General features: G+C 36.9%; 1 protein-coding gene across 1 annotated transcript in view; it reads right to left on the bottom strand.

Moving 5' to 3' along the window:
* DNAJC5B (DnaJ heat shock protein family (Hsp40) member C5 beta) overlaps positions 1-22699 on the bottom strand; it is a 62767-nt gene extending 40068 nt beyond the window's left edge. The window contains exons 1-2 of the mRNA XM_030304180.1: positions 22589-22699; positions 16630-16757 (exon numbers count right to left, since the gene is read on the bottom strand). Of these exons, the coding sequence (XP_030160040.1) occupies positions 16630-16748 (119 nt within the window). The 5' untranslated portion in view covers positions 16749-16757; positions 22589-22699. The remainder of the gene's footprint in view (positions 1-16629; positions 16758-22588) is intronic.
* Positions 22700-26818: the final 4119 nt, after the last annotated feature.

Genomic DNA, 26818 nt, shown 5'->3' on the forward strand with positions numbered 1-26818 from the left:
TTATCTTGATGAGGTCCCAATACTTCATTTTTGCTTTTGTTTCCCTTGCCTTTGGAGATGTGTCAAGTAAGAAATTACTGCAGCTGAGGTCAGAGAGATTTTTTCCTGCTTTCTCTTCTAGGGTTTTGATGGTTTCCTGCCTTACATTCAGGTCCTTCATCCATTTTGAGTTTATTTTTGTGAATGGTGTAAGAAAGTGGTCTAGCTTCATTCTTCTGCATGTTGCTATCCAGTTCTCCCAGCACCATTTGTTAAAGAGACTGTCTTTTTCCCACTGGATATTCTTTCCTGCTTTGTCAAAGATTAGTTGGCCATACTTTTGTGGGTCCAATTCTGGAGTCTCTATTCTATTCCATTGGTCTATGTGTCTGTTCTTGTGCCAATACCATGCTGTCTTGATGATTACAGCTTTGTTCATCCATTTATCTATTAATGCATATTTGCATTGATTCCATATGTTGCCTAATGTAAATAACTGTAGTAAACAGGGATGCATGTCTTTTCAAGTTATTGTTTTCATTTTCTTTGGATAAATACCAGTAGTGGAATTACCGAATCTTACTGTATTTTTATTTTTAATTTCTTGAGGAGCTTCCATGCTGTTTTCCACATTGGCTGTACCAATTTACATTCCCACCAACAGTGCACAAGGGCGGTCTTTCTCCATATCTTTGCCAACACTCGTTATTTCTTGTGTTTTGGATTCTAGCCTTTCTGATAGGTATAAGATGATATCTCATTGTGGTTTGGATTTGCATTTCCATGATGATTAGTGATGTTAAGTACCTTTTAATGTGTCTGTTGGCTATCTGTAGGTCTTCTTTGGGGGAAAAAAATGTCTATTTAGGTCCTCTGCCTAGTTTTTAATTGGATTATTTGTTTTCTCATGTTGTGTTGCATAAGTATTTATATATTTTGGATATTAGCCCCTTATCCAATATGTCATTTGTGAGTATCTTCTCCCATGCAGTAGGTTACCCTTTCACGTTGTTGATGGTTTCCCTCACTGTGCAAAACCTTTTTATTTTGCTGTCATACCAGTAGTTTATTTTTGCTTTTGTTTCCCTTGCCTGAGGAGACATATGTAGAAAAGTGTTGCTAGGGTCCATGTCAAAGAGATTACTGCCTAATTTTCTTTTAGGAGTTTTATGCTTTCATGTCTCACATTTAGGTCTTTAATTCACTTTGAGTTTATTTTTGTGTATGATGTGAGAAAATGGTCCAGTTTCATTCTTTAGCATGTAGCTGTCTAATTTCCCAACATCATTTATTGAAGAGATTGTCTTTTCCACATTGTATGTTTTTGCCTCCCTTGTCATAGATTAATTGACCATATAAGCATGGGTTTTTTTCTGGGCACTCTATTTTGTTCTATGTTGTATTATTTTTGAGCCAGTACCATACTGTTTTGATTACTACAGCTTTGTAGTATATCTTGAAATCTGGGATTATGATATCTCCAGCTCTGTTCTTCTTCCTCAAGATTGCTTTGACTATTTGGGAGTCTATAGTTCATACAAATTTTAATATTATTTGTTCTAGTTCTGTAAAAATTCTGTTGGTATTTTGATAGGGATTGCACTCAACTTGTAGATTGCTTTGGGTAGTATGGACATTTTAATGATATTAATTCTTCTAATACATAATCATGTATATCTGTCCATTTTTTGGTGCCATCTTCAGTTTTTTCATCAAGATTTTATAGTTGTCAAAGGTCTTTCATCTCCTTGGTTAGGTTTTTTCCTAGATTTGGGGAGGCTGTTAGGTGCAATTTTAAATGGGATTGTTTTCTTAATTTCTCTTTCTGCTACTTTGTTATTAGTATATCATTGTGGTTTTGATTTGCATTTTCCCAATTATTAGTGATGAACATCTTTTCCTATAACTGTTGACCATCTGTAGATCTTCTTGGAAAATTATCTAATCAGATCTTCCCATTTTTAAATTAGATTGTTTGGTTGTTTGCTATTGAGTTTTACATTTTCTTTATAAACTTTGGATATTGATCCTTTAGTGGACATATGATTTGCAAATATTTTCTTTCATTAGGTAAGTTGACTTTTCATTTTGTTGATGGTTTCCTTTGCTATACGCAATCTTTTTAGTTTTATGTAGTCCCACTTGTTTATTTTTGCTCTAGTTGCTTTTGCTTTTGTTGACAAATCCAGAAAGCATCACCAAGATCCATGTCCAAGAGTTTACTGCCTACGTTTTCTGCTAGGAGTTTTAGGATTTCAGGTCTTACATTCAGATCTTTAATTTATTTTGAGGTGATGTTTGTGTGTGGTGTAAGATGGTGGTCAAGTTTCATTCTTTTGCATGTAGCTTTCCAGTTTTCCCAGCAGTATTTGTTGAAGAGACTGTTCTTTCCCCATGGTATATTCTTGCTTCTTTTGTTGTAAGTTAATTGGCCATATGTGCCTGGATTTATTCCTGAGCTCTCTATTGTATCCATGAATCTGTGTTTTTATGCCAAGATTGCACTATTTTAATTATTATAGGCTTTGTAAACATAGCTTGAAATCACAAAGCATGATACTTTCAACTTTGTTCTTCTTTCTCAAGATTGCTTTGGCTATTATGCATCTCTTGTGCTTCCAAACAAATTTGAAGATTTTTTGTTCTACTTATGTGAAAAATGCTATTGGAATTTTGATAGGTATTGCATTGAATCTGTAGATTGCCTTCAGTTGTATGGACATTTTAACAGTATTAAATCTTCCAACCTATGAGCATGGAATATCTTTTTCTTTTTTTCTTTACAAATTTTTATTTATATTCTAGTTAGTTAACATACAGTGCAATATTGATTTCAGGAATAGAATTCAGTAATTCATCACTTACATTCAACACCCAGTGCTCATCACAACAAGTGTCCTCCTTAACACCCTTCACCCATCTAGCTTATCCCCTACCCAACTCCCTCCATCAACCCTCAGTGTGTTCTGTATCTTTAAGAGTCTCTTATGGTTTGTTTCTCTCTCTTTTCTTTTTTCCCCCTCCCATATATTCATATTTTGTGTTTCTTAAATTCCACAAATGAGTGAAATCATATGGTATTTGTCTTTCTGTTTGACTTATTTCACTTAGCAAAATACACTCAAGCTCCATCACATCGTTGCAAATGACAAGATTTCATACTTCTTGATGGCTGAGTAATATTCCATTGTATATATACACCACATCTTCTTTATCCATTCATCAGTTGATGGACATTGGCGCTCTCTCCATAGTCTGGAAGAAGAAGAAAATCTTGTCATTTGCAACGACTTTGATGTTGTCCGTATTTTCAAATAACCAGTTTTGGGTTTTGTGGATTTTCTCATTCTTCTATTCCCTATTTTATTTATTTCCACTCTAATATTCACTATTCTTTTTTCCCTCCTGCTTTTGGTCTAGTTTGTGATTCTTCTGGTTTCTTAAAATGGAAGTTTAAATTATTTGAGATCGTTCTTCCTTTTGAATGTAGGCATTTGCCATTCTAAATTCCCTTCTGAGAATTGCTTTCACTGCATCCCATATGTTTTGGTATGATGTGTTTTTTCTTTCATCGATCCCATAGTATTTCCAATTTACCCTGTGATTTCTTCTTTGACCCATTAGTTATTGAGGAGTGTATTGTTTAATTTCTACATGTTTCTGAATTTTGCAAATTTCCTTCTATTATTGATTTCAAATTTTATTCCATTGTGACAAGAGAACATTCTTCGTTTGACTTAAATGTTTCTGAATTTATTGATACTTGTTTTGTGGCCTAACATTGTTAAACTTGGAGAATAACCCACATGTACTTGTATTATTGGGTAGAGTGTTCTATAGATGTCTGGTAATTCTAGTTGATTTATAGTATTGTACAAGTCTTATGTTTCCTTGCTGATCTTCTGCCTAGTTGTCCTGTCCACTATTGAAAGTGAGGTGTTGAAGTCTCCAGTTACAATTGTTGAACTATCTGTCTCTCCCTTGAGTTCCATCAGGTTTTTCTGCATGCATTTTGGGGCTTTGTTGTTAGGCATATATCTATCTATCTATCTATCTATCTATCTATCTATCTATTTCTTTGTTTCTAATGTTTATTTATTTTTGAGAGACAGAGCTTGAATGGGGGAGGGGCAGAGAGAGAGAGACAGACACAGAATCTGAAGCAGGCTCCAGGCTCTGAGCTGTCAGCACAGAGTCTGACATGGGGCTCGAGCCCATGAACCATGAGATCATGACCTGAGCCAAAGTTGGACGCTTAACTGACTGAGCCCCCCAGGCAACCCTAGTTCTTGAGTTCTTTCTCTGGTCTTTCCTGAGTGTGTGCACACCTGTGAGCAGGTGAGGAGCTTCTAGATTCCCTGGGATATGTCAGAACTTTTCAAAGCCCTACTTCCCCAAAACATCTCATTCCTCAGCCTTTTCTCCCAAGTTTTTTTTAGTAAGTTTACTGTTGTGCCAACTGTTATCCATTACCTCAGGTATCAATAACTAAAAATTTTCCTATAAATATTTTCAACAAATATCCCCCCTGCCCTCTCATGTCAGCTTTAGCGCTGACACAATTTGATTTAGGTGAGAAAAGACAAGCCTTTTGAGTGGGTTTTTCAGAGAGCCCACACAGATTAACAAATGATAATTATTTGAAAATTAGGTCTTTTTGCAATCCTCTGGTACCACTACTAGTATTCTTACTGGGAGTGCTAGCAGTTATTTTCAAGTTTACCACTGAGCTGAGAAGCAGGGTATGGGACTAAGGCAAACTAAAATGCCCTGAAAATCACCATTCTTATCAATAGTTAATGTTAAAATATATATAAGTACAGCTCAATTGCCATAGGCTTTTGGTTAATTTCCAGATTCTGAAAAGTTTGATTCTGACAGTTCTTTTCAGATTTTTAGTTGTTTTTATGGAAGAGCTGACTTTTAGAGTTCCTTATTCCACCACTTTCACTGTCATAATCATCTACTGATAGTTTTAATATCTATACCAATTTCAGTAAAATGTATTGAAGTTTATGGAAAACATATTCATTTGAAAGTATACTTGGATTATTTATGCTTCTGTTAGGAGAATACTGATAGACATTAAGAAGATTTAAGGAATATTTTGGTACCTAATAGATTAACAATTTTTAATGAAGTCTAACAGTGTTGTACCTTCATACCCCTACTTTTAAATTTATGTTCATGTAATTTCTTTCAATTACTATATGAGATTATTTGGCTCAATTCCCATTGCTAAAGCACACAAGAAGGCAAACATTGCTTTTTCTCATTTATGATTTTATTCATGCATTTATTTATCAGTTATTTATTAAGCACTTAGTCCATCAGGCATAGCTAAAGGTGCAGAATATTGGAAGGTAACATATGCTGAATGATGACATGATTTTAGTTTATCAACAGATGACTTAAGAAGCAATTGGACTTAATAGTATTGCCAGGAAAAGGTGCATTGCCTTACCTTATGACCTATAAGGATTCCTTGGCAGATCTTACTCTTTTAACTATCAAATATACAGAACCTTGCTGTCAGTACCAAAAGCTACTCTGTCTAGTGAAAGGACAGATATCATATTAGCTGGGATGTACAGTCATTCCCAGGCTGTGCCAATAGTGGACCCACTTACCCACATTGTTTGTAACTTAAACCTCTATGCTCATTCTGGATTCCTCTCCCTACTTCCATCTTTAAATCCCAACTGGGGATAAGAACCCTGAATTTCATCCCTAGACTTTCTTCTCAGACATTAACCTTTACTCCATTTTCCAGAATGACTCATCACTCAGAATCTGGTCTTTGAATCTTTGGGATTCATGGGAGCTGTTCTAAAATCAAAGATATAGTAATTGAAAGCAGTGGGTTCTAGAGTAAGACAACCCAGTGCCAGTATTAACTCCACTATGTACTGCTGTGTAACTTTGGACAGCTACTTAACTTACCCTTATAGGAGGTTGAGAAAACTGTAAAATGAATATAACAAAGTACCTACACTAGAGATGTGAGAATTAAATAGAAAAATGAATACAAATCACTGAACACAGTGCCTGGCACATAATAAGTATTCCATTTATATTGGTTATTTTTATTATTCTTGTTATCATTGCTTCATTGTGGCTCCTGGGCTTGCCTTTCTGGCTTTTTTTTTATTACCTTCAAGAAATTGGTGTAAATTGTAATAAAATCAAGGCAGTATAGAAGTGATGTCACCAAGATGTTGACATAGGTGGTTCCTGACTTCACTTCCCCTTGAAAAAACAACTACTAACATCTATTTTAAAAAAAAGACAACACTGAGAGAATCCTAGAACATGGGGGTGAGGCTGAAGCACTCCCCTGTACCTCAGACCAAGACAAACTTCATTAGAAGGGAAGAGAAGTGGTTACACATTAACCACAGTGCCCCCTCCCTAAGACAGCACAACCCCAAGTGGAGAGGTCTCCCTGAGCCTCAGGTTCCTCCAGTGGATGAAGAGAACCCAGGGGGAGACAACCAATCTCCCCCAGCCTTGTGGGTCACTTTATAGGAGCTCTCCTCTAGTCTGGAATCACAAGTATTGCAAGGGATTCTTTGGGGCCCAGGCACTGGGAATCTTACTGTAATGATGAAGGAGTAAGGGAATTACAACAACCAGCACATAGAACTTGGGAGACTGAGTTCATACCTGCAGTGCCCAAGTTGTAATCCTAACCAGCAGTTTTGCTCATCTGCAGAACTAAGTTGGGGGTGCACTCTGACCAGGGAACCTGGCAGGGTCCAGATTTGCCTGATTTGGATCCTCAAATGAGGAGTTTTGCCAGGCCTAGAGATTGGTTTGCTTTTACCCAGGCAGGGTGCTGAGTCACAGCCTCACTTTCTGTGGGGAGTGCCTTCATCCCCATCTGATCAGAAAGGCTGTTGACAACTCCTGAAAGCTGTGTAGCCCAGTGACACTCGAGCCAAGAAGTAGACAGGCAGAGCTGATCACCTGCAGAGCAATGCCAGTACCAGGCACGGAGCCTTCCTGTGTTGTGCACAGGCAGGCATATTAATTGAAAGGAAAGGCTAAGGGTAGTACCTGGCCTCTCTCAACTAGAGTCTGTTTGGGAAATTGAGAGGAGCCTGGATCATCCACCTGTCTCAGCAAGGGGGCTGAGATATAACCCCACCCCTTGTGGAGAAAGTTCTCCAGCCCCATCTGACCAGAGGGCCAGCAACAACTTGAAGCTGTGCAGCCTAGCACCGTTTGAGCAGAGAGAGGAGAAGACAGAGACAATAGTTTGCAGGGTAAATCCAGTAGCCTTGTTTGGCTGGGGAGCTTGGGGAGCTTAGGTTGACTTAAGACAACAAAGAAATGTACTAGTTTTAGAGCTACTCCCCCTACTGTGCCTGTTCAGGAAATCTAATTCATAGACCTGCTCATCACTAAATATAGCATTCAGCCTGTCCTACCAAGGAAGCTAACCAGAGCACACAGAAGTTGCCTAGTACATTCAGTAGCCCTCTGTACAGTGGCACTTGAACAGGGAACATACCCTGAAACTTCTATCATCTGTGGAGCAAAACCAGTGGCCTTACATAACCAGGGAATTCAGTGCACACTCAGGCTTGATTTGGGCCCCCAAAAGAGCTGTATAAGCCCTGAGCCCTGGTCTGCTGCTCTGCCAGGTCAGGGAAGCTAATTCATAAACCCATCTACCACTGAATACAATGCCCAGTCCTGACCATTTAGTAAGCCTGACCAGAAAATTCAGACAACTGCAGAGCCTATTCTACACCCCTTGATTGGGTAGCAACCAAGCCAATGGTCCCATTCAGCTGTTCTTAGCCAGTGGCACAGACCCTCTTGCTTGTCCTCAGAGCCCAGACAGTGGCTTTACCCCCAAATAGGCCATAATAGGAGGCCCCACTTGCTCAAAAACATCATCAGCAGATACACCCAAACTTAGTTGACTGGTGAAAAACTGTTTTTGCCAAAGCAAACCTGTAAAGTCTGGAATAGGAATCCCACTACTCAAAGGCACAGGTACCAAAGAAAGGAATCAAGGATCATGAAAAATCAGGTAAATATAACACCATCAAAGGAAACTAATAAAGTTCTAATAACTGATACTAAAGAAATGGAGATCTATGAATGGTCAAAGAATTTGGAATAATCTCTTTAAGGAAGTTTAGTGAACTAAAAGAAAACCTAAACAAACAAAATTAGGAAAAGAACACATGAACAAAATGAGAAATTTGACAAGGAAATAGCAACCATCAAAAAATCCAAACAGAAAGCTTAGAGTTGAAAATACAGTAACTGAACTGAAGAATTCAATAGAGAGTTCAAAAGTAGACTCAACCATGTAGGAGAAAGAATCAGCAATGTGGAGGATAGGACATTGGAAATTATCCAGTCAGAGGAGCAAAACAAAAAAAGAATGAATAAGTGAAGAAAGACTGCATTCACTTTCTCAGGGAAGACTTCCATACTCCTGAGTCCAAAATTAGCTTCTTTGTTATAAATTCTCATGGAGCAATGCTTTTTTTCCCCAAAATATTTTATCTCATTGGTAATTATATACTAATTTTTATCAACATTTGATTCATGTCTGTTTCCTGCATTATATCTCAAGTTACATGAGGTCAGTGACAATGATTTCCTTATAGATACTGGCACAGTACCTAGGACAAGAATGAATGATGGAATGAAGCATTCACTTTCGTTTAAATGATTAATATGAACTCTATACTCAAGTCAGTCTATTTTACTCACCACAGTCTCCCTTATTTTGCTTGTCATTCTGTATATCTTTTAACCTTACTAAGTCTAACTCTTTATAAGGTAAGATTTTTAAGTGGTACAAATTACATGTATTCAGGTAGTTACAGATATATAGATAGATATTTATATTCATTTTCTCATAGTATAATATAAATAAGTATCCAATACAAATAGGCATTGAATGAATGAATGGAAAGAAAAGTCATTGATCATAATGGTTGTAGTGCCTAGGAACAAATGAAGTTGCATGAAGAACTGGGAGGACCAAGTAGATTTTCCATGGGAGAAGGAGGATATGCCCCTGACCTGAAAGATAACTGACATAGCCTCATATACTCTTCTTTTTAGTGGAAGGTTTTAGAACTCAGGAAACAAATTAGTACTGATAGAGATTAATTTCAGTTTATCTTGTGAGCTTGAATCATCACTTTGCCTTGTAAATATTTACAATTCTTCTATTAGCTATGCATTCCCCTGACATTTACACTTTATTCATAAGCAGCCTCTGTTTTGACCTATAATTGCTAATAAAGATGGATAAGAGCACCACAGATTGAGGTTGCCATAGATCACTATGGAAATGACACACTTTCCTGCTTCTTGTGAACATAACATTTGCCTCATGTTGGTCTACTCTGAGAACTCACCTCTTCAGAGATGGAGGATGATTTCCAGAATGTTCCATGTGAAATTGAATGCAATAGAAAAATCAAGTCCCTGCTGCCCTGTGAACCAGGATATTTGGTACCTCATCAACAAGGATAAATTCAGCACTTTCATGAAGCACAGAAACCCAGGTGCTAATGTATAAAACTAGCTCACTCTGATTTTGTGGTATTCTGAGGGGCTAAGGAAGGGCTAGATCTTTGTCTGATTTCTCATCTAGTAGGCCAGCACATTGCTAGGCTCTTGTCCCCAAAACACTAGAAGAACCAGGTGGCTTCCTTTTTGGGCATATTAATCTATTCTTAAAATAATTTTGAGAAATTGTCCTTTCAACATTTTTAACTTGTTACTTAATCTTGTAACTTAATCTTGTTACAAAAATGCACACATCAGTGTAAATAAAAACTAACATTTAAGCTGCATATGAGATTTTGAATACTCAAGACTCACATTTTCTATATTACATAACTGGCTCTATTTTCTCAGAGTTTTCCCTTTTTTATCCCCTAACTACATTTTACCTGAAGGTCTTATAGCCATAAAAAAATGCACCATGTCCCAATCTGAAACTATGGTCTTTCTTTGGTGAGCTGTCCCTCTCTTTACTGGGTCAGTGAATGACTCCCCGTTCATCTAGGTGACAAAACCCTTAAGAAATGGTCCTGAAGAAGCTGAGAATATAATTAAAGAGACACAGACATATACCACAGGCAAAATCATTTTGTTGACCAAAGCATTTTTGAATTTGGTAAATATTAGCTAGAACTAATAAAAGTGCAGTGGAAGACAAGACATAATGCCTGACCTCAGGGAATTCATGGAATGTGAGAGGGAGAAAAGAAGACTGAATTTCACAACCTGTGAGGGTTTTATGCTCTGATTGAACAACATCGGACCTACAAAGGGCCTCAGGGAAGGCCCTCAGGCCTCTCTCCCAAATTTACCTATATGGCTCCTTGTAATCATTTTGGGTATGATGTTTAGGTTTCTTTCTCTTTCTCTCTCTCTCAATTATATTCTAATTTTTTGCTTATGTGTTCCTTAAAGTAATTTTGAGAAATTGTCCCTTCAACATTTTTAACTTGGTATCTAAATTTTTTGTAAGATAAAACAGATGCAAAGGTGTAATTTTCAGCATATTACAGACATTAACATGTTAAAATAGTTGTTAACACTCTTTTAAATGTATTCACTAGAATTTAAATGTCACAGAATCTAAACACACAGTCACCCATATGCACATACACACATGCACACACTCTCACACATGCACTTGGAAGCGTGCACACGCGTACACACACACACACACACACACACACATATTCCTTGGAGAGTCTCCTTGTATTCATACCCCAGCTAACTTTGAAGAATGCCATTCTATAGGCCTTTTTCTCTGATGCCTTATGTATTTTTTTGAGACGCCCAGTAACTGTGTCCCAAAACTTGGCTAAACACTTTACATGTATCACCTCATTCAAACCTAACAACCCTCTGAGGTCAGTACTGTTATCTGCATTTTACTTATGAATAAAATGAGGTTAAGAGAAAGGGTTTGAATCCAGGTCTTTCTGACTTCATACCCTACATTCTTAACTGCTACTTTATACTTAAAATGCACTGCAACAGAAGGATTTTAGTGTTAAAATCAATACTACCTGCTTCACTTTTCTCCATAGTACTTGCCAATATCTACTAGGCTGTATAGTTTATTTAGCTATTTTTAGGCCTCCCTACTCCCCCAGCCCAGAATATAGGCTTCAAGAATGTAGGGATTTCATCTTTTTTCACTCCACTTTTCTCAGTGCCTAAAACAGTGCTCAATAAATATTTGTTGAATAATGAACTAGACTTGTTGTTATGAAGTCATTAAGAATCTAAGAGAGTCTAGACATACTACATGCTACATGCTCTGATCAGCCTTCCTGGCTTCATTATAACTGGGTAACAGTATGTGTAGATCAACAATCTACTGGATTTGGAGTGAAAGATTTTTATGTGTCAGTCAGTACCAAAAAAAGAAGGATCTAATTACACACCTGAAGTGCTTGCTGAGCAGCAGTAGAATGGTGAACTATATTACCTCATTCAAGTTACCAAAGAGAACACAATCAGGTAGCTTTGTTTTAGAGCTATGATAGGGATGCATCTTGAGCCACCACAGTCTACTATTCAGGGCTGGGAGTCTGGGTACATAAGGGCATCCTTGGAAATCTGGTGGCTAGAACCTCAATGAAATCTCCCAGAGCTGAAGAGCCTTATTATAGTGTTTTGAAGTGTATTACTTTGTATAGTTTTCTTAGTGGTTGAATATATATATATATTGAATATATATGTATATATATATATACATATATACATATATATATTCAATATATATGTATATATATATGAATATATATACATATATATATTCAATATATATATATATATTCATATATATATATACACAACTCATCACATTCTACTGATAGCAATGTTTTCCAATTTGAGCGAAGTGCAGAAACTTTTCATTTAGGTTTCCATATCCTCCCCACTTTTAAATATCATTGTCTTGAGTATCAGATAGTGTTATAATTTTTGTGCCAATTGTCATATATAATTTAGAAAATTTCTGGAGATAGTATATTGTATTTACCTATATTTCTGCCTTTCCATTGCTCTTTCTTACTTCCTAATGATGCAAGATTTCTTCCTTTATTATTTCTTTTGTAATATGTCCTTTAGCCATTCTTGAAGAATAAATCTGGCTAAGTGACAAATTCTTTTAGTTTTCCTTCATGTGAGAATGTCTTTATTTCCCCTTAATTCCTGAGGTATAGTTTCATCAAATACAGAATTTGCAGTTTACAGTAATTTTCTTTCAGCACTTGAAAAACAGTGTATCACTTCTTCTGGCCTCTGTTATTTCAGATGAGAAATCTGTTGTCTTTTGAATTGGCATCCCCCTATAGGTAATGTGTTGTTTCTTTCTGGCTGCTTTCAAGATATTTTCTTTGTCTTTAGTTTTCAGAAGTGTAATTACGATGTGTCGGGGCATGGATTTCTTTGAATTCATCCTATTTCTAATTCACTTAGCTGCTTGATCTGTGGATTTATATGTTTTGTTGTATTTGGGAAATTTTCAGTCATTATTTCTTTGAATATTCTTTCAGTCCCATTATCTTTCTCTTCTTCTAGGACACCAATGTTACAAATGTTGGATCTTTTGTTATGGTCTCACAGGTTCCTGAGGCCCTGCTTGTTTGTTTTTGGTTTATTTTCTCTCTGTTGTTCAGATTGGGTAAATTCTATGGATCTGTCCTCAATTTCACTGATTCTACCCTCTGTAAGCTGCACTCTGCTATTGAACTCATCAGTCGTTTTTATTATTTCTATTATTTTTTCAGTGCTATAATTTTCATTGGTTCTTTTTTATAATTCCTACCTCTTTTCTGAAATTTTCCCTTTTCACTTGTTTCAAGAGCATTTGTAATTGCTTGTTGAATTTTTCTTATGATGGCTACTTGTCAGATAATTCTAATCTCTGGTTCATCTCAGTGTGGGAATCAGAGGATTATCTTTTCTCATTCATGTTGAGATTTTCTTGTTTGTTTTATTTTTTTGTATGATAAATGATTTTAATCATATCTGGACATTTTGGCTATTAAGTGAGGAGACTCTGGGTCCTACTTAAATTTTTTATTTTAACAGACCGTTACTCTGTTTAGATTTAACATATTGGTTATAGCCTACTTTTTATGGGCTGTAGTTCTTTTTTTTTTTTTTAATTTTTTTTTTTTTTGAACGTTTATTTATTTTTTGGGGGACAGAGAGAGACAGAGCATGAGCGGGGGAGGGGCAGAGAGAGACGGAGACACAGAATCGGAAACAGGCTCCAGGCTCTGAGCCATCAGCCCAGAGCCTGATGCGGGGCTCGAACTCACGGACGGCGAGATCGTGACCTGGCTGAAGTCGGACGCTTAACCGACTGCGCCACCCAGGCGCCCCTATGGGCTGTAGTTCTAATGATAGTCTAATTATCAGAGACTTGATAGTACTATGTTGGTCTTCTTGGTTTCTCTCCTGCCTCTGGGACCCCCACTGGTACTTGTTGGTACTAGTTGAGAAAGTGAAGGAGCTTTCGGAGATGAGTGGCCTGGTGCCTTTAGGTGGGGGAAGGGAATCTCCAGCCTGCAGAGACAAGAAGCACTTTTGGGACTGGGTGCTTGTAGTGGCAGGAACCTGCTTGCTAATGTCCCCTGTCAAGTGGAGTCTCTGGGTTGGGAGAGGGGAGTCTCTACCTGGTGGGAAAGTTCTTTGGTGGGTTATTGTTAGGGGAACATTTAGTTGGTTCCCCTTGCTATTTCCTCTAGGCTAGAATTATTGGCAGGACTCTTACTCAGTTTGGAGGAAGCATAAAGCTATTTGGCCGCCTTCTCTTGCTAGATTTGGTGTCAGGAAAGGCTGGGTCTGGGTTACTTTCTCTTGAATGCCATGCCACTGTGTTGTTCCCTTGGTCCTCTGGTCCCTAACTAATTCATCTTCCTCCTTCTACCTTTTAGTTGTCTCTTATGTTATTTCCAAAGCTTTTAGTCATGCTTGGCAAGAAGAAGCAGAGACAAACAAGTCTACATCATTTTGCTCAGATCAGAAGGTCTCTATGTAAGCTTATATAGGCCTAAAATCTCTCTAGACAGGTACACAAAAATTGCCTTCCCTAAGGAGGGAATCTGGGGAATATGAGGCAGGAGAGAAACTCTTTTTTGTATATGTGCTTGCATATTTTCATTTTAATCAGATGAATATATTATCTAGTCAAAAATAAAATGTAAAAGAAGAAGGAAATCTTCTAATTCAGATTTGCTTTCAGGGGCACAACCAAGAATTGCAACAGTGGTCAAGCAGTGTATGGATTCAATAATTTGTAATTTTATTAACTTTCACTGACTTTTTAAAAATTTTTTTTAATGTTTATTTATTTTTGAGACAGAGAGAGACAGAGCATGAACGGGGGAGGGGCAGAGAGAGAGGGAGACACAGAATTGGAAGCAGGCTCCAGGCTCTGAGCTGTCAGCCCAGAGCCCGACACGGGGCTCAAACTCACGGACCACGAGCTCATGACCTGAGCTGAAGTCGGACCCTTAACCAACTGAGCCACCCAGGCGCCCCAACTTTCACTGACTTTTAATTTCACTGTATTGTGACTGCTTTGATCCCGATCTCTAAATGTAAGAATAATGTTCTCAGTGGATTTTCAGCCTGCTCATACATTTTGAATAACTTGCAGAATACAAATGTGTAATTTAGATAGAAGTAGATGCTTTTGGCAGCATACTATCACCTTAATCAGCTGAAAAAAATGATATTTGTATGACATTAAAACAAAATTAATAGCAAGACGCTGATTACATGAAAAGACTTTAGGTTGTAATTATTAAACTTGCAAACAACTCAGCATAATTAGTGCCTTAATTAGGATATGACCTGAAATTTTAGCTTACAAAATTAATTGAGGCAATTAAAAGTCACATTTGTAAAGTAAAGTGGGTTTTAAAGTTTACAAGGTAGTTAGATATCACTTTTTTTCTCATTTTGGGAAGCATCTTTAGAGGTAGTAAGCTTGCCGTGCAATTGCTTTGATTCCAAGCCCCCACCTCCAGCATAGTGTCTCAGCCTGAAGCCTTAAGGGTCAAGTTTAGTAACTCTCAGCTATGGGTTTCCACCCACAGGAGGCTGAGCAGCTCCTAGGCACACTCCTAAATAACTCTGGGGAGCAGTGAAACAGTGAAGACTTACTGTCCCCAGCACCTTAAGTGAAATGTAAACTAGAAGATTGATACTGACTTTGATTAAACTCCTTGACCATTTTCATGTAACTATTTGGATACAAATGGCAATTTCACCTCTGTCATTTATTCTCCAGCACATGCTTCTTGAAGGCATTTCAGGTACCACAGTTTAGCACATGGTGAAGGTTCCAATCCAAAGCCAAAGAATTTCCCATCAGTAGGTAAAAACAGTGAAAACAATAAATATTTGTGGGCTAGTGATTTGTGAAAAAATAAATCTAGACTCCTACCTTCATTACTTACATCAAAATAAACTCCAAATGGATCAAAGATTTAATATAAAAATAAGTTATAAATGTACTGGAATAAGACATGGGTTAGTATTTTTATTGTAATTGAGAGTGGTTTTTTAAACATGACAAATAAAACAAAACCATAAAGGAAATTTGCCTACTTAAAAATTCTAAACTGCAATATGTCAAATAAAGTACAATAAGTTTTAAAAACCTAATTCAAAGTCAAATCAAGAGAAACTTTCTTTTATATTTTCATTTATTTTTTTCTCTCTAAAGGCAGATCTTTATTCCTCAATAAGAAAATAATGAAATACTTGGAAATAGGCATCATGATTTGTGTACAGGGATATTAAGTATGGGGAAAATTAAAAGAACTTAAACTTCAAAAAATATCTCATAAAATAATTACAGAATAGCCATAGGCTGCGGTCATTAAAAAAATCAATATTTAATAATACCAAGATATTTTCATGATAGAACCTTGGAAAAGATAGAGGGTATCAATGAATCCAATCTTTTCTAGACAAAAAAAAAAAAACGAGAAAAAAACAAAATATCAATAATTACTGCTAGAGATAGAATTATGGATAAATGTTATTGTCTTCATTTTGAGTAATTTCCAAATTTTGTGCTGTAAGTAAACTATTTTGTAATCAACACTTTTTTTTTATTCCTTGGAGCTTTAAAGAAAAACATATTTGAGTTTTTCCCAAAAATAGCTAACTTGGAACAAGATCAGGTATGAAAAATCAAAATTGAAGACTTGAAAAGCATACTGTATAATATAGGAATAGTGACAAGCCTCCCTCCCTGCTCCCCCCACTCCAGCTTTTTTAAAATCCCTCTACCAGATTCCATGATGGTCTATCATTTGGGTTAAGTTAAAACTCCTGGTCATTCTCCGTGACCTCTCTCTCTCTCTGACACTGCAGGCCTAGAACACAGGCTTCTGTTTCCTAAGGCCCCAAATCATGAGAGCATTCTTTTTAAAAGTCAGTGTCACACTTGTCTATTCCTAACTGCCTATTTTGTAGAACAGGGAACATCAGGTTCAAAACACCGATGACTTGGTTTTGGCAAGAAGTTTATGTCTTTAATTGGGAGCACATGCCTATCACAAAATAATTATCACTAGTAGTATAAGAAATGTCATCATTGAACTTCCTCTGTACCTGTAAGTTTTCTTTATTTCTTCATTTGATGCTCCCTTTTGCAGACCAAGGACTTCATATAGAGCTTCTCCAGATGTAGACATAGTCCGCTGTCTTTGGTTAGGTATGTTACATGCCATTTTCTCAGGCTGTAAAACAAAGAGGGGAAATAGCCATGAAGGTTATGCATACTGGATCCCACTCTCTAAAGAAAAGATAGTTTATTTTTAACCTTTTGTAAAATGACAATCTGAAATACATTTTTGTGCCAGCCACAAAAGAAGAGGAGAAAAGGGTTAGGAGAGCCAAAAGTGGAGCTTCAAGTCAGGGTGTTAAAGGCTATAGGCAGCCATGCAAATGGAATATGGCTTTGTCCACATGGTTAGAAATGTAATCTAAATACCCAGCTAGTTCAGAATTGTTGAAAATGAATCCTCACAGGTCAGGCATATGTAGATTTTTTTGTTTGCCAGAATTTGCATAGCTCCTTTTATGTATGTTTTCCCGATTTAGCTAGGCAATGGAAATAATCTTCCATTTTACAATAAAAGACAACTTTTATAAATATCAGGGGGAAAAATCATCTGAGTGCCAGGTTAGAACTTCTCTGCAGCTATGGATGCCAAAGACCCCACAGTGCTCATGGGTTTTGCACTTGAGATAGATCCTTTCCCTATGGTTTATAAAGAAGGGGCTGGGCTATCTGACCCAAGGAGCCATCTACCTGCCATGCTTTGGCTCTAGGGAAGGTGAAAAGAAGCAAGCATACCTGGAGGCATACCTGTATCCACCACTTAATCTCTCTAAACCTTCATTTATAAAAGGATAATAAAGCCCACATCACAGGATAGAAAAAGATAACTACTTTTATTAAAAGCAGCCCAGTATGTAATTCTGAGAGTGCACTGTAGTCGATTTGGCCTGGCCATGACCAGCTGCATGACCTTCCCTATCTGTAAACTGGAGATAGAAATGTACCTAAAATCATGGAGTTGCTGTAATAATTCAGTGTATTCATATATTAAGAAACAAAGACATAAACCATTGTTCATAGCACCATTGTTCATAATAGCCAAAAGGTAGAGACAATCCAAATGTCCATCAACAGGTGAATGAAAATATGGTACATACACAAAATGGAATATTATTCAGCCATAAAAAGAAATGGAATTTTGACACATGCCACAGCACAGATGAACCTTGAAAACATTATACTAAGTGAAATAAATCAGTTACAAAAGGACAAATATTGTATAATTCCTCATATATGAGATATTTTGAATAAGTAAATTTATAGAGACACAAAGTAGAATAAAGGTTATTAGGGGCTGGGGGACATGGGGAATTAGTATTTAATGGGCATAGAGTTTCTGTTTGGGATGATGAAGAAGTTCTGGAAATAGTAGTGATGATTAGAAAACACTGTGATTGTACTTGATGTCACTAAATAGTACCCTTAAAAACAGTTCAAAGAGTAAATGTTAAATTTTGCCACAAAAACAAAATAAGGAGAATAAAAGCTACTTAGATTGTAAGCTCCCCTGACTAGAAGTTCCTTGAAAATCATTGTCCATTTCTTGGCGTTGGGCCTTGTACAGCGAGTGCTGTAAGAGTGAATGCCCCTACCCCACTTGCGCTCTCTCTCAAGAAAATAAACTTAAAAAAAAAAGGAAGATCGAGGCAAAAATCTTGCCTAGAGGCACCAAGGACAAATGCTTGTTTTGTGGCACAGCTCATTGTTCCTTCCTCAATTAGCAACCTGTGAAAAGAGTGTCCCTAGAGGCCAGAAGGAGCCTCGTCCCAAATTCCTGGTTCACCCAAGGACCTTCACCAAGAGGAAAAGGAATCCTTACTTTGCGAGCTACAAAACAAAATCTAACTGATGCTCATACTGACTAGCAGCCATTCAGTAAATTATAGCACTTATTTTCATTGCTGTGCTAGTTTACCTTTCTTGTCTACCCATTACAACTTCCTAGGGAGTAAGCATTTCAAGACTTGGGGTATGCCATTCATCTCTGTATTCCAGGCTGACAGGTCAGCCCTATCCTGCAACCACAGACCAGCTGATTATTCACAATTGAAGGAAGAATTGCCTGAGTAACTGACACCCTCCCTACTTCCTTCTCTGTCTCCTCTGTCCTACTGCCACCACACAGAGATATGCTCAGGATACTGATGCTCTGCACCATTCATACACCTGTGGTTGCCAGGAATGAAGGCAACCAGTAGGCTTCTACAAGTCATACTAAATGCCACAAATGAGTGGGTTTGGAAGGTAGGGATTTCTGTGTGGCTTTGTGGACAAGGAGTAGGGCCACAGTCATCCTACTTGTCTCTCTGAGATTTTAAGATGTCACTGGTTAGCAAGATCCCCAGAGTCACAAACTAAGAATATATCAACTAATGATTGAAATTTTAGGACTGTAAGATATGGAGTTAGAAATCATCTAAGCCAACTTAACAAATGCTTTTTGGGAAATTTGGGCCATAGACCATTGTAGCAGACTTTACTTATTAGTGTACTAGTTGTCCTTTCTCTGAGGAATGCTTAGGTCCCCATTGCAACATATGCCTTTCCTGACACTTGCCTCAGTCTTACCTGATCTCAGTTGAGTAGACCAAGAGTGGGTACCAAGGCAGACCAATCAGAGTCCTCCCCTAGCATTTTTTTATATATAGGACAATCTCACAGATGATAAAATCAGTAAAATGTAAAATTTAGGTATTGTTGGCTGGCCTGAAATGAGAGAAATTGAAATTGATTTGAAGAAGAGGAGCAGTGGCTAGAAGATGGGGAAACAGAGCCAGTAGAGTTCAATCCCGTGGTTCTAGTTGTTTCAGGGTGCACTTGCAACTCTTCCACTCCCACAGCTTGTCAATCAACTCTTCCTCAGATGGAACCAATAAAATTCCTCCCCATACCCAAATTTACACACATGTTTTTTCTTTTGAGCATATTTTAACTAGGTTTTGGTCACTGTTAACCAAAATTCCTAAGTGTCATGTACTCTCTCAATTAAACACCACCAGGGCTTCCCCAAGCACTTCCAAAGGAGGCTAATCTTAAATTATTGCACCTACTCATCCTTTAAAGTGAATGTGGCTTCCTGATACTTGGGAATTAATACTTTGGGGGAAATAACAATAATATACTAAGATATTCTAACAGATTCATTTATATATATTGTGTAAACATTACTAGTACAGATAAAAGGAGCAGTGATAAATCTATCTTAAGACCCTTTCATAAAGAAAGTTTGTGGAGAGCTATTCAGGAACACTAAGAAGAAATAAAAACAAGACAAATAGTTACTTTTGTTTTATCTATTTATCTTTGTATTCAGCATTCCAAAGAAATAGTTTCAATTTGAGGAAAAAGATGTATTCACTCTTCACCCATCTCTCAGATGCCATGGCTCCCATAAATCAACAGATGGTCCTAAAATCAATTTTAACAAAACGTGCACAATTTCCACAGTTGTGAGTATCATGCTGCATGACCAGCTTTGATTCCTTCTCACTTGGGTCTTGCTGTCACGAATCCAGGAAAAGGATTTACAGGTTATGGAAGATAATCTTTTAAACAGGTTATGGTAATACTCACAGCAGAAGTTCAGTTGTTTAGTCAAAGCCTGCAATGCAGGCCAAGTCTTTAGGGAGATTTCAGACTAACATGAGATACAAAACTGTAAGCCAATAATGAAACTACTGTTCAGAGGTTGAACAAGCACTGAGGATAGATGAAGGAATTTTCTGGAAGACAGGGATTCTGTTTTCTGCCAACAGAGGCCCAACATTGTCCCTGGGATATATTAGGTGTGTGATAAATGTCTGTTGGGTAACTAAATCAAAAATGAGTGGTTAACTTGAATGAGAATGTTAGGGAGAACTTCACAGAAAAGATGAAATCTGAGCTGATAATAATACTACCACTTATTTCTGTAGAACTTAGCATATATTTCTATTATAGTTCTCGCATGTAAGCCTAACCTTGGATCTGCATAGACGTGGTAGCCATTGCCTTTCTTGACCATTATTTGCATAAATCAACAGAAAAGAAGACTTCTGTGTTTGGGGGCTGAAAGAGGAGGCAGGACATTCTGACATTGTGACTGGGACTTTTTTTTTCTAAGACTACTCCCTTCAAACTTATCCCAGGTATAGAAAAGAGAGATTGGGTCAGTTGGGGGCTACCCTTAATCCTTTCCAGAGAATAGTCATGGAAACAGCCTAGGATCTATCCTTCTATACACATTCCTCCTCCTAATGGAAAAAAGGAAGACAGATTCTATCTCTCAAATAATTTCATACATAGAAACTCACCAGGAAAACTTGCTATTACTTTGGTTTATGTATTTTTTTCAAATCATGTTTTTTTCTTTTTTAGAAATCCAATAACACTGTAATCTATTCCTACTAAATAAAATCCAGTAGCTGACTTGCTTTATGGTATGGATTGAACAATATTCAGAGTGGGTTGTTGTAAAGAGTTTGGAAATTATTATGTTTCACCTTCTTTGCCCTATTCCCAAAAGATTTCCTTTCAAACAGATGAAGTCTGTTGATTAAAGTACTAAAAAAAAAAAAGCGCTTTTACATCAGGACTGTAACACAAGAAAAAGATAGTTGGTCAATAGTTGGTCACTGTGGTGAGTTGTTAGCGGACTCTACAGACTATAACATAAAGGGACCAAAAAACTGCAAACTTGCCTTCTGTACATCAAATAGCAACAACATGGCTCCTTTCCTGTCTCTATGCTGATATAGAAACCAGACTTCATACATTATTGATGTAGATGACATCTAGTTTCAAATGCAACAGTGTAATTCAGTGAAAAACTTAGTTGTATAAAAATGTATAAATATAGATATATGCCCTGAGAACATACTAACTACAGAGTGATAGTCAAAACATCTAAAAACTCTCCTTAAATAACCTTAAACTAAATAATGGAGCCATACCTTTTTTAAATTCCTTATGTAAAATATAATATTTATGAATTCTTTTTTTGTAGCCTTTTGAATTCTAATACTCCAATGTAAAATTCAGGTCTTTATTATTTATTCATAGTCCCTCATCTATTAGCCATCCAATGTAGAAAAAAATGTTGTCATGCAAAATTATTAAGTAATTTAATTTTGATCATCCAGTACATGATATTTAATCTTCTGAACTTAAATTACTTTTTGGTACATTACAATTCCATTAATATCATAATTTCTTAAAGCACTGACCACTATTCAGTCACATATCCTCATCTGTCTTTTGATAACAGATATAATTGAAAGAAGGTTCAGCACTCTGATGATGATGGGTATACAATTCAATATAAATACTTATTTCAAAGATTCTAATTCCAGGAGTTTTACAAATGCTGTTTTAAAATTTTCATGTTGACATAAAATATTCTTTTCAAAGCAAAAGATGCTTCACCTATATCTATTATGTCAATTCTGAAAATTGGAAAAAATCAAGCTATACCTTTCTTGAAAGCATTCCTTCAAGACTGAGAAAATGATGGTGGGCAAGGAAAATTAGATCATTAAACGCAGCAAAAACACTTTCAATGGCTGTCATTGGTGAAACCAACATGCTTTGCCATTTTCTTATTATTTTTGTGATTCCTCCATTGAAATCTATTTAGTGAAGTAAAATTTCCTTATTCAAATAACATTGTATCTTAAAGCTAAACACATATCCAAAATGCTAACTAAGCCTATGTTTAAAAGTAATAATTCTCCCTAGCATAATTACTCATTATAGAAAAATAATTATCTCTTAATCACATTGATACTTATATAAACAGCGACTTGAAGATGGGACCACTTGGAAATGTTAGAAATAACCCACAGTACCTGTTCCTATAACTCCGATTCTGTGTTCTCAAAACAGGAACAACTTGCTGTTTTTAACTGGTCTGGAAATAGATGTGCAAAGAAATAAAGGAAGGCAACAATGAAAGGAGCTATTCCATACCTGTTCCACTGTTTCAAAGCAAAAGGCTACTCCTTTCCATTGTTCTCATCCAGGGTTAAGCGGGTCAGTGGAGTTAGATTACTTTTCATTTGTTACTTCATCAGCCAATTGGTTATCCCTCTGGAAAACATAACAAAGAGAAAATAAAACATGCATGATAGTAAAGGCTGCCATTACAAGGCACCAACTGATACCAAAATATATGCTACATTTACTGTTGATCATTAGTCAACTGGTGCTTGGCTCAACCAAATGCTGCTATGGAACTGCCTCCAGGTTTCCCTCAGAACTTCCAATTAAGAGAATATGCAGAAATAAATAGTGTTGATGAGGATATAGAGAGAAGGGAACCTTTGTGCATTGTTGGTGAAGATTTAAATTGGTTACAGCCACTATGGAAAACATTACAGTTTCCTCAAAAAATTAAAACCAGAAATACCATACCATTCAGTAATTCTACTTCTGTATTTACTCAGAAAAAATTAAAACACTAATTCAAAAAGATGCACCTCATGTTTACTGTAGCATTATTTACAGTAGCCAAAATATGGAAGCAACCTAAGTATTCATCAATAAATGAATGGATAAAGAACACACACACACACACACACACACACACACACACACACACACAGAGGAATATTACTCAGCCATAAAAAATGATGAAATCTTGTCATTCATGACAACATAGATGGACCTAAAGGGTATTACGCTAAGTGAAATAAGTCAGACAAAGACAAATACCATATTATTTCACTTACATGTGGAATCTAAAAAAATAAAACAAAATTAAAACAGGAACAGACTTATAAATACAAAGAACAAACTGATGGTTGCCAAAGGGGAAGGGATAGGGAGATAGGTGAAAAAGGTGAAGGGGATTAAGAGGTACAAACTTCCAACTGTAAAATAAATAAGGTCACAGTATGAAAAGTATAGATAGGGAATATAGTCAATAATATTGTAATAACGTCATATGGTGACAGAAGATAACAACACTTGTATTATGACGATTTCATAATGTATATAATTGTCAATTCTACATCTGAAACTAACATAACATTGCATGTCAACTACAATAATTTAAGAAATACTGGAAAGAACATGTAACATCAATAAGGAGGAGACTTTAATTGCTCACTACATGAATCCAACTGTTTTCATATTTGAACATTTTAGTTGAATCTTGGTCAATTGCCTTGGTCAAGAGGCACTGAGCCATAGTGGTAAATGTGGTAGTTTTAAGAATGAAGGAATTAGGGTGTCTGAGTGGCTCAGTTAGTTAAGTGTCCAACTCTTGGACTCTTGATTTTGACTTAGGTCATGATCTCATGGTTTGTGAGATTCTCTCTCTCCCTCTCTCTGTGCCCTACTCCCATGTGCATGGGAGCATTCTCTCTCTCTCTCTCTCTCTCTGTCTCTGTCTCTCTCTTAAAATGAATAAATAATAAACTTTTAAAAAAAGAATGAAGGAATCTCTTGTTAAAACAATGCTCTAGGGGCACCTGGGTAGCTCAGTTGATTAGGCATCTGACTTCAGCTCAGGTCATGATCTCATGGTTCCTGAGTTCAAGCCCCACCTCAGGCTCTGTGCTGACAGCTCAGAGTCTGGAACCTGCTTTGGATTCTGTGTCTCCCTCTCTCTCTGCCCCTCCCTGCTCTCTCTCTCTCTCTCAAAATAAATAAACATTAAAAAATATTTAATAAAAATGCTCTAACTTTCATATGCAACAAAAAGTCAAACCACGAGGACAATTCTTATGATTTTGACTAAGATCCTATGACTGAAAAAGTCTTAAATGAGACAGGTATTACTCTGAATTTGGGACAATGGGGTCTGGTTCCTGAGGCTGAAGGCAGAGTTTAAGCGTGTTGCTTGGCACAACAGGTAGGAAGCCTAGGGTTATTTTGTGAGAACATTTCAGAGAGCAGTCTTGTCTCTAGATAGTATTGATTTTTTAGATACAAAGGAATAAAAGGCTATTTCCCATAGATCCTGACTTCCAGCCAGAGTTTAGGAAGCAGCCTATCATCACTCAGAGAAGTGGGTGGGGAAAGGGAAGCTAAAGACATTTAAAACTAAAATCACGTCAGCTTAAGGACAGCATCCTTTGATGAAATGAAAATAATGGCTATAATAATATTATGAGATTATGGGTGACTGTTTTTAAAAAGTACAGTTTATGTTTCAAATTCAGTTTAATATTTTTGGTAAAATTCATTATTTTTGTATAATTAACCACTTCTTAAATCTTCTTAATCATTACTTTTTAAGTAATGCAAAAAAAAAAAGTAAGTATTGCAAAACTCCTGTGTGAAGTAGAACTGTAGCTGTGCTTCATAGAGAAAACAGAGTTTCTATTTCATCTAGTCATTTAGCAATTAGTCACCTATTAGGTCCAGGCACTGGGCTAAATACTATAAATACACTGGTAAACAAAATCAAATGTAAGCTCAGGGTTTGTGGGTCACAAAGTTACAGCCTACCAAAAAAGGCAGATATTAATCAAATGATCATCCAAATAAGTATATACAAGAAACTTTGGAGAGATGTTACAAGACCATGTAAATCAGTGTAACAGAGGTCAAAGAAACCTTCCCTGAACAAAAATAACCAAACAGAGATCTGAAAAGAACTAGATGAGGGGTTGCTGTAGAAACAAAATATATTCTGGGCAGTTGGAAGAGTATTCTCCACTGAACATATTGTCTCTGGGTGCTTAAATTGGAGAAATAAAGAAACATGCTGACATGTGCTGTCATACATAGGATATCAACACATACCTATACATATATGATTTCTGATATATCATCTAAAAATATAGCCAAAGGTTAATGGGATCATATACCACTTAACCAGGGAAGGCTTTCTAGAAGTGATGAATTTCAAATAATGTTTGTAAAAGGAAATAACTCATGGCAAGCACACACATAATTCCTTGATGCAAAATACACTAAGTGTATTGTAAAAGTATTGCCAATTGAATCATTCAAGGTTGAAAAGGAGAGCTTAGACACAACTGGACAAAAGTGGTCTCTCTGGAAGGTAAAAATTGGAAAGAGAACCATGTATGTGGTGAAGAGGGAGTAGTTTACATGCCAGTTTTCCCTGTGTATTCTATTTATGAGGTCTTCACCATTCCCTGAGGTGCTCCTAGAGACCTTTTACCTACCTCTCTCTGTTACTACATGGGGTTAGTGTTATTATAAGAAATGACTAGTACATCAACAGAGAATCTGCAGCAGGTACCAGATGACTTTGGATATTCAACCAAAATAATCTATCAATCATAAAAATTAGAGGGGAACCTGGCTGGCTCATTCAGAAGAACATGCAACTCTTGATCTCAGGGTTGTGAGTTCAACTCCCATGCTGGATGTAGAGAATACTTAAATAAATAAAAATTAAAAAAAAATTTAATATAAAAATTAGAGTACACAGTATTTCATTTATTTTTTTTATTTTTTTTTAAATTTTTTTTCAACGTTTATTTATTTTTGGGACAGAGAGAGACAGAGCATGAACAGGGGAGGGGCAGAGAGAGAGGGAGACACAGAATCGGAAACAGGCTCCAGGCTCTGAGCCATCAGCCCAGAGCCCGACGCGGGGCTCGAACTCACGGACCACGAGATCGTGACCTGGCTGAAGTCGGACTCTTAACCGACTGCGCCACCCAGGCGCCCCTGCAGTATTTCATTTAAACGTCACATCTCTACAGGTGCAACTATCACTCATTTTTGAACATTTGATGTGCAAGGGCACATAGCCCCAACAAATCCTAATCGAAAGAGCCCAATACAATGAACAAAAGGAGAATTATCAATATTATGGTTACTATTTTTATTACCTCTCTACATTGTATTGTTATTACAGTGTATGGAATTCAGGCTATCATTCTGTAAATTTCATTTTTTTTAATGTTTATTTATTTTTGAGAGAGAGACAGAGACAGAGCTTGAGCAGGGGAGGGGCAGAGAGAGAGGGAGACACAGAATCCAAAGTAGGCTCCAGGTTCTGAGCTGTCAGCACAGAGCCCGACTCTGGGCTTGAACTCATGGACTACAAGATCATGACCTGAGCCAGTCAGACACTCAACTGACTGAGCCACCCAGGCACCCCTCATTCTGTAAATTTCAAAGGGAAGAGTCTTTGGGGCAAGCTTCATTCCGTTAAGTGAATTTAGAAGGGAAAAAGACAGTTGATTGCTTGATCATGTAAAATGAAGAGGC

This window comes from Lynx canadensis, chromosome F2 (assembly GCF_007474595.2).
Source record: "Lynx canadensis isolate LIC74 chromosome F2, mLynCan4.pri.v2, whole genome shotgun sequence".
NCBI lineage: Eukaryota > Metazoa > Chordata > Mammalia > Carnivora > Felidae > Lynx > Lynx canadensis.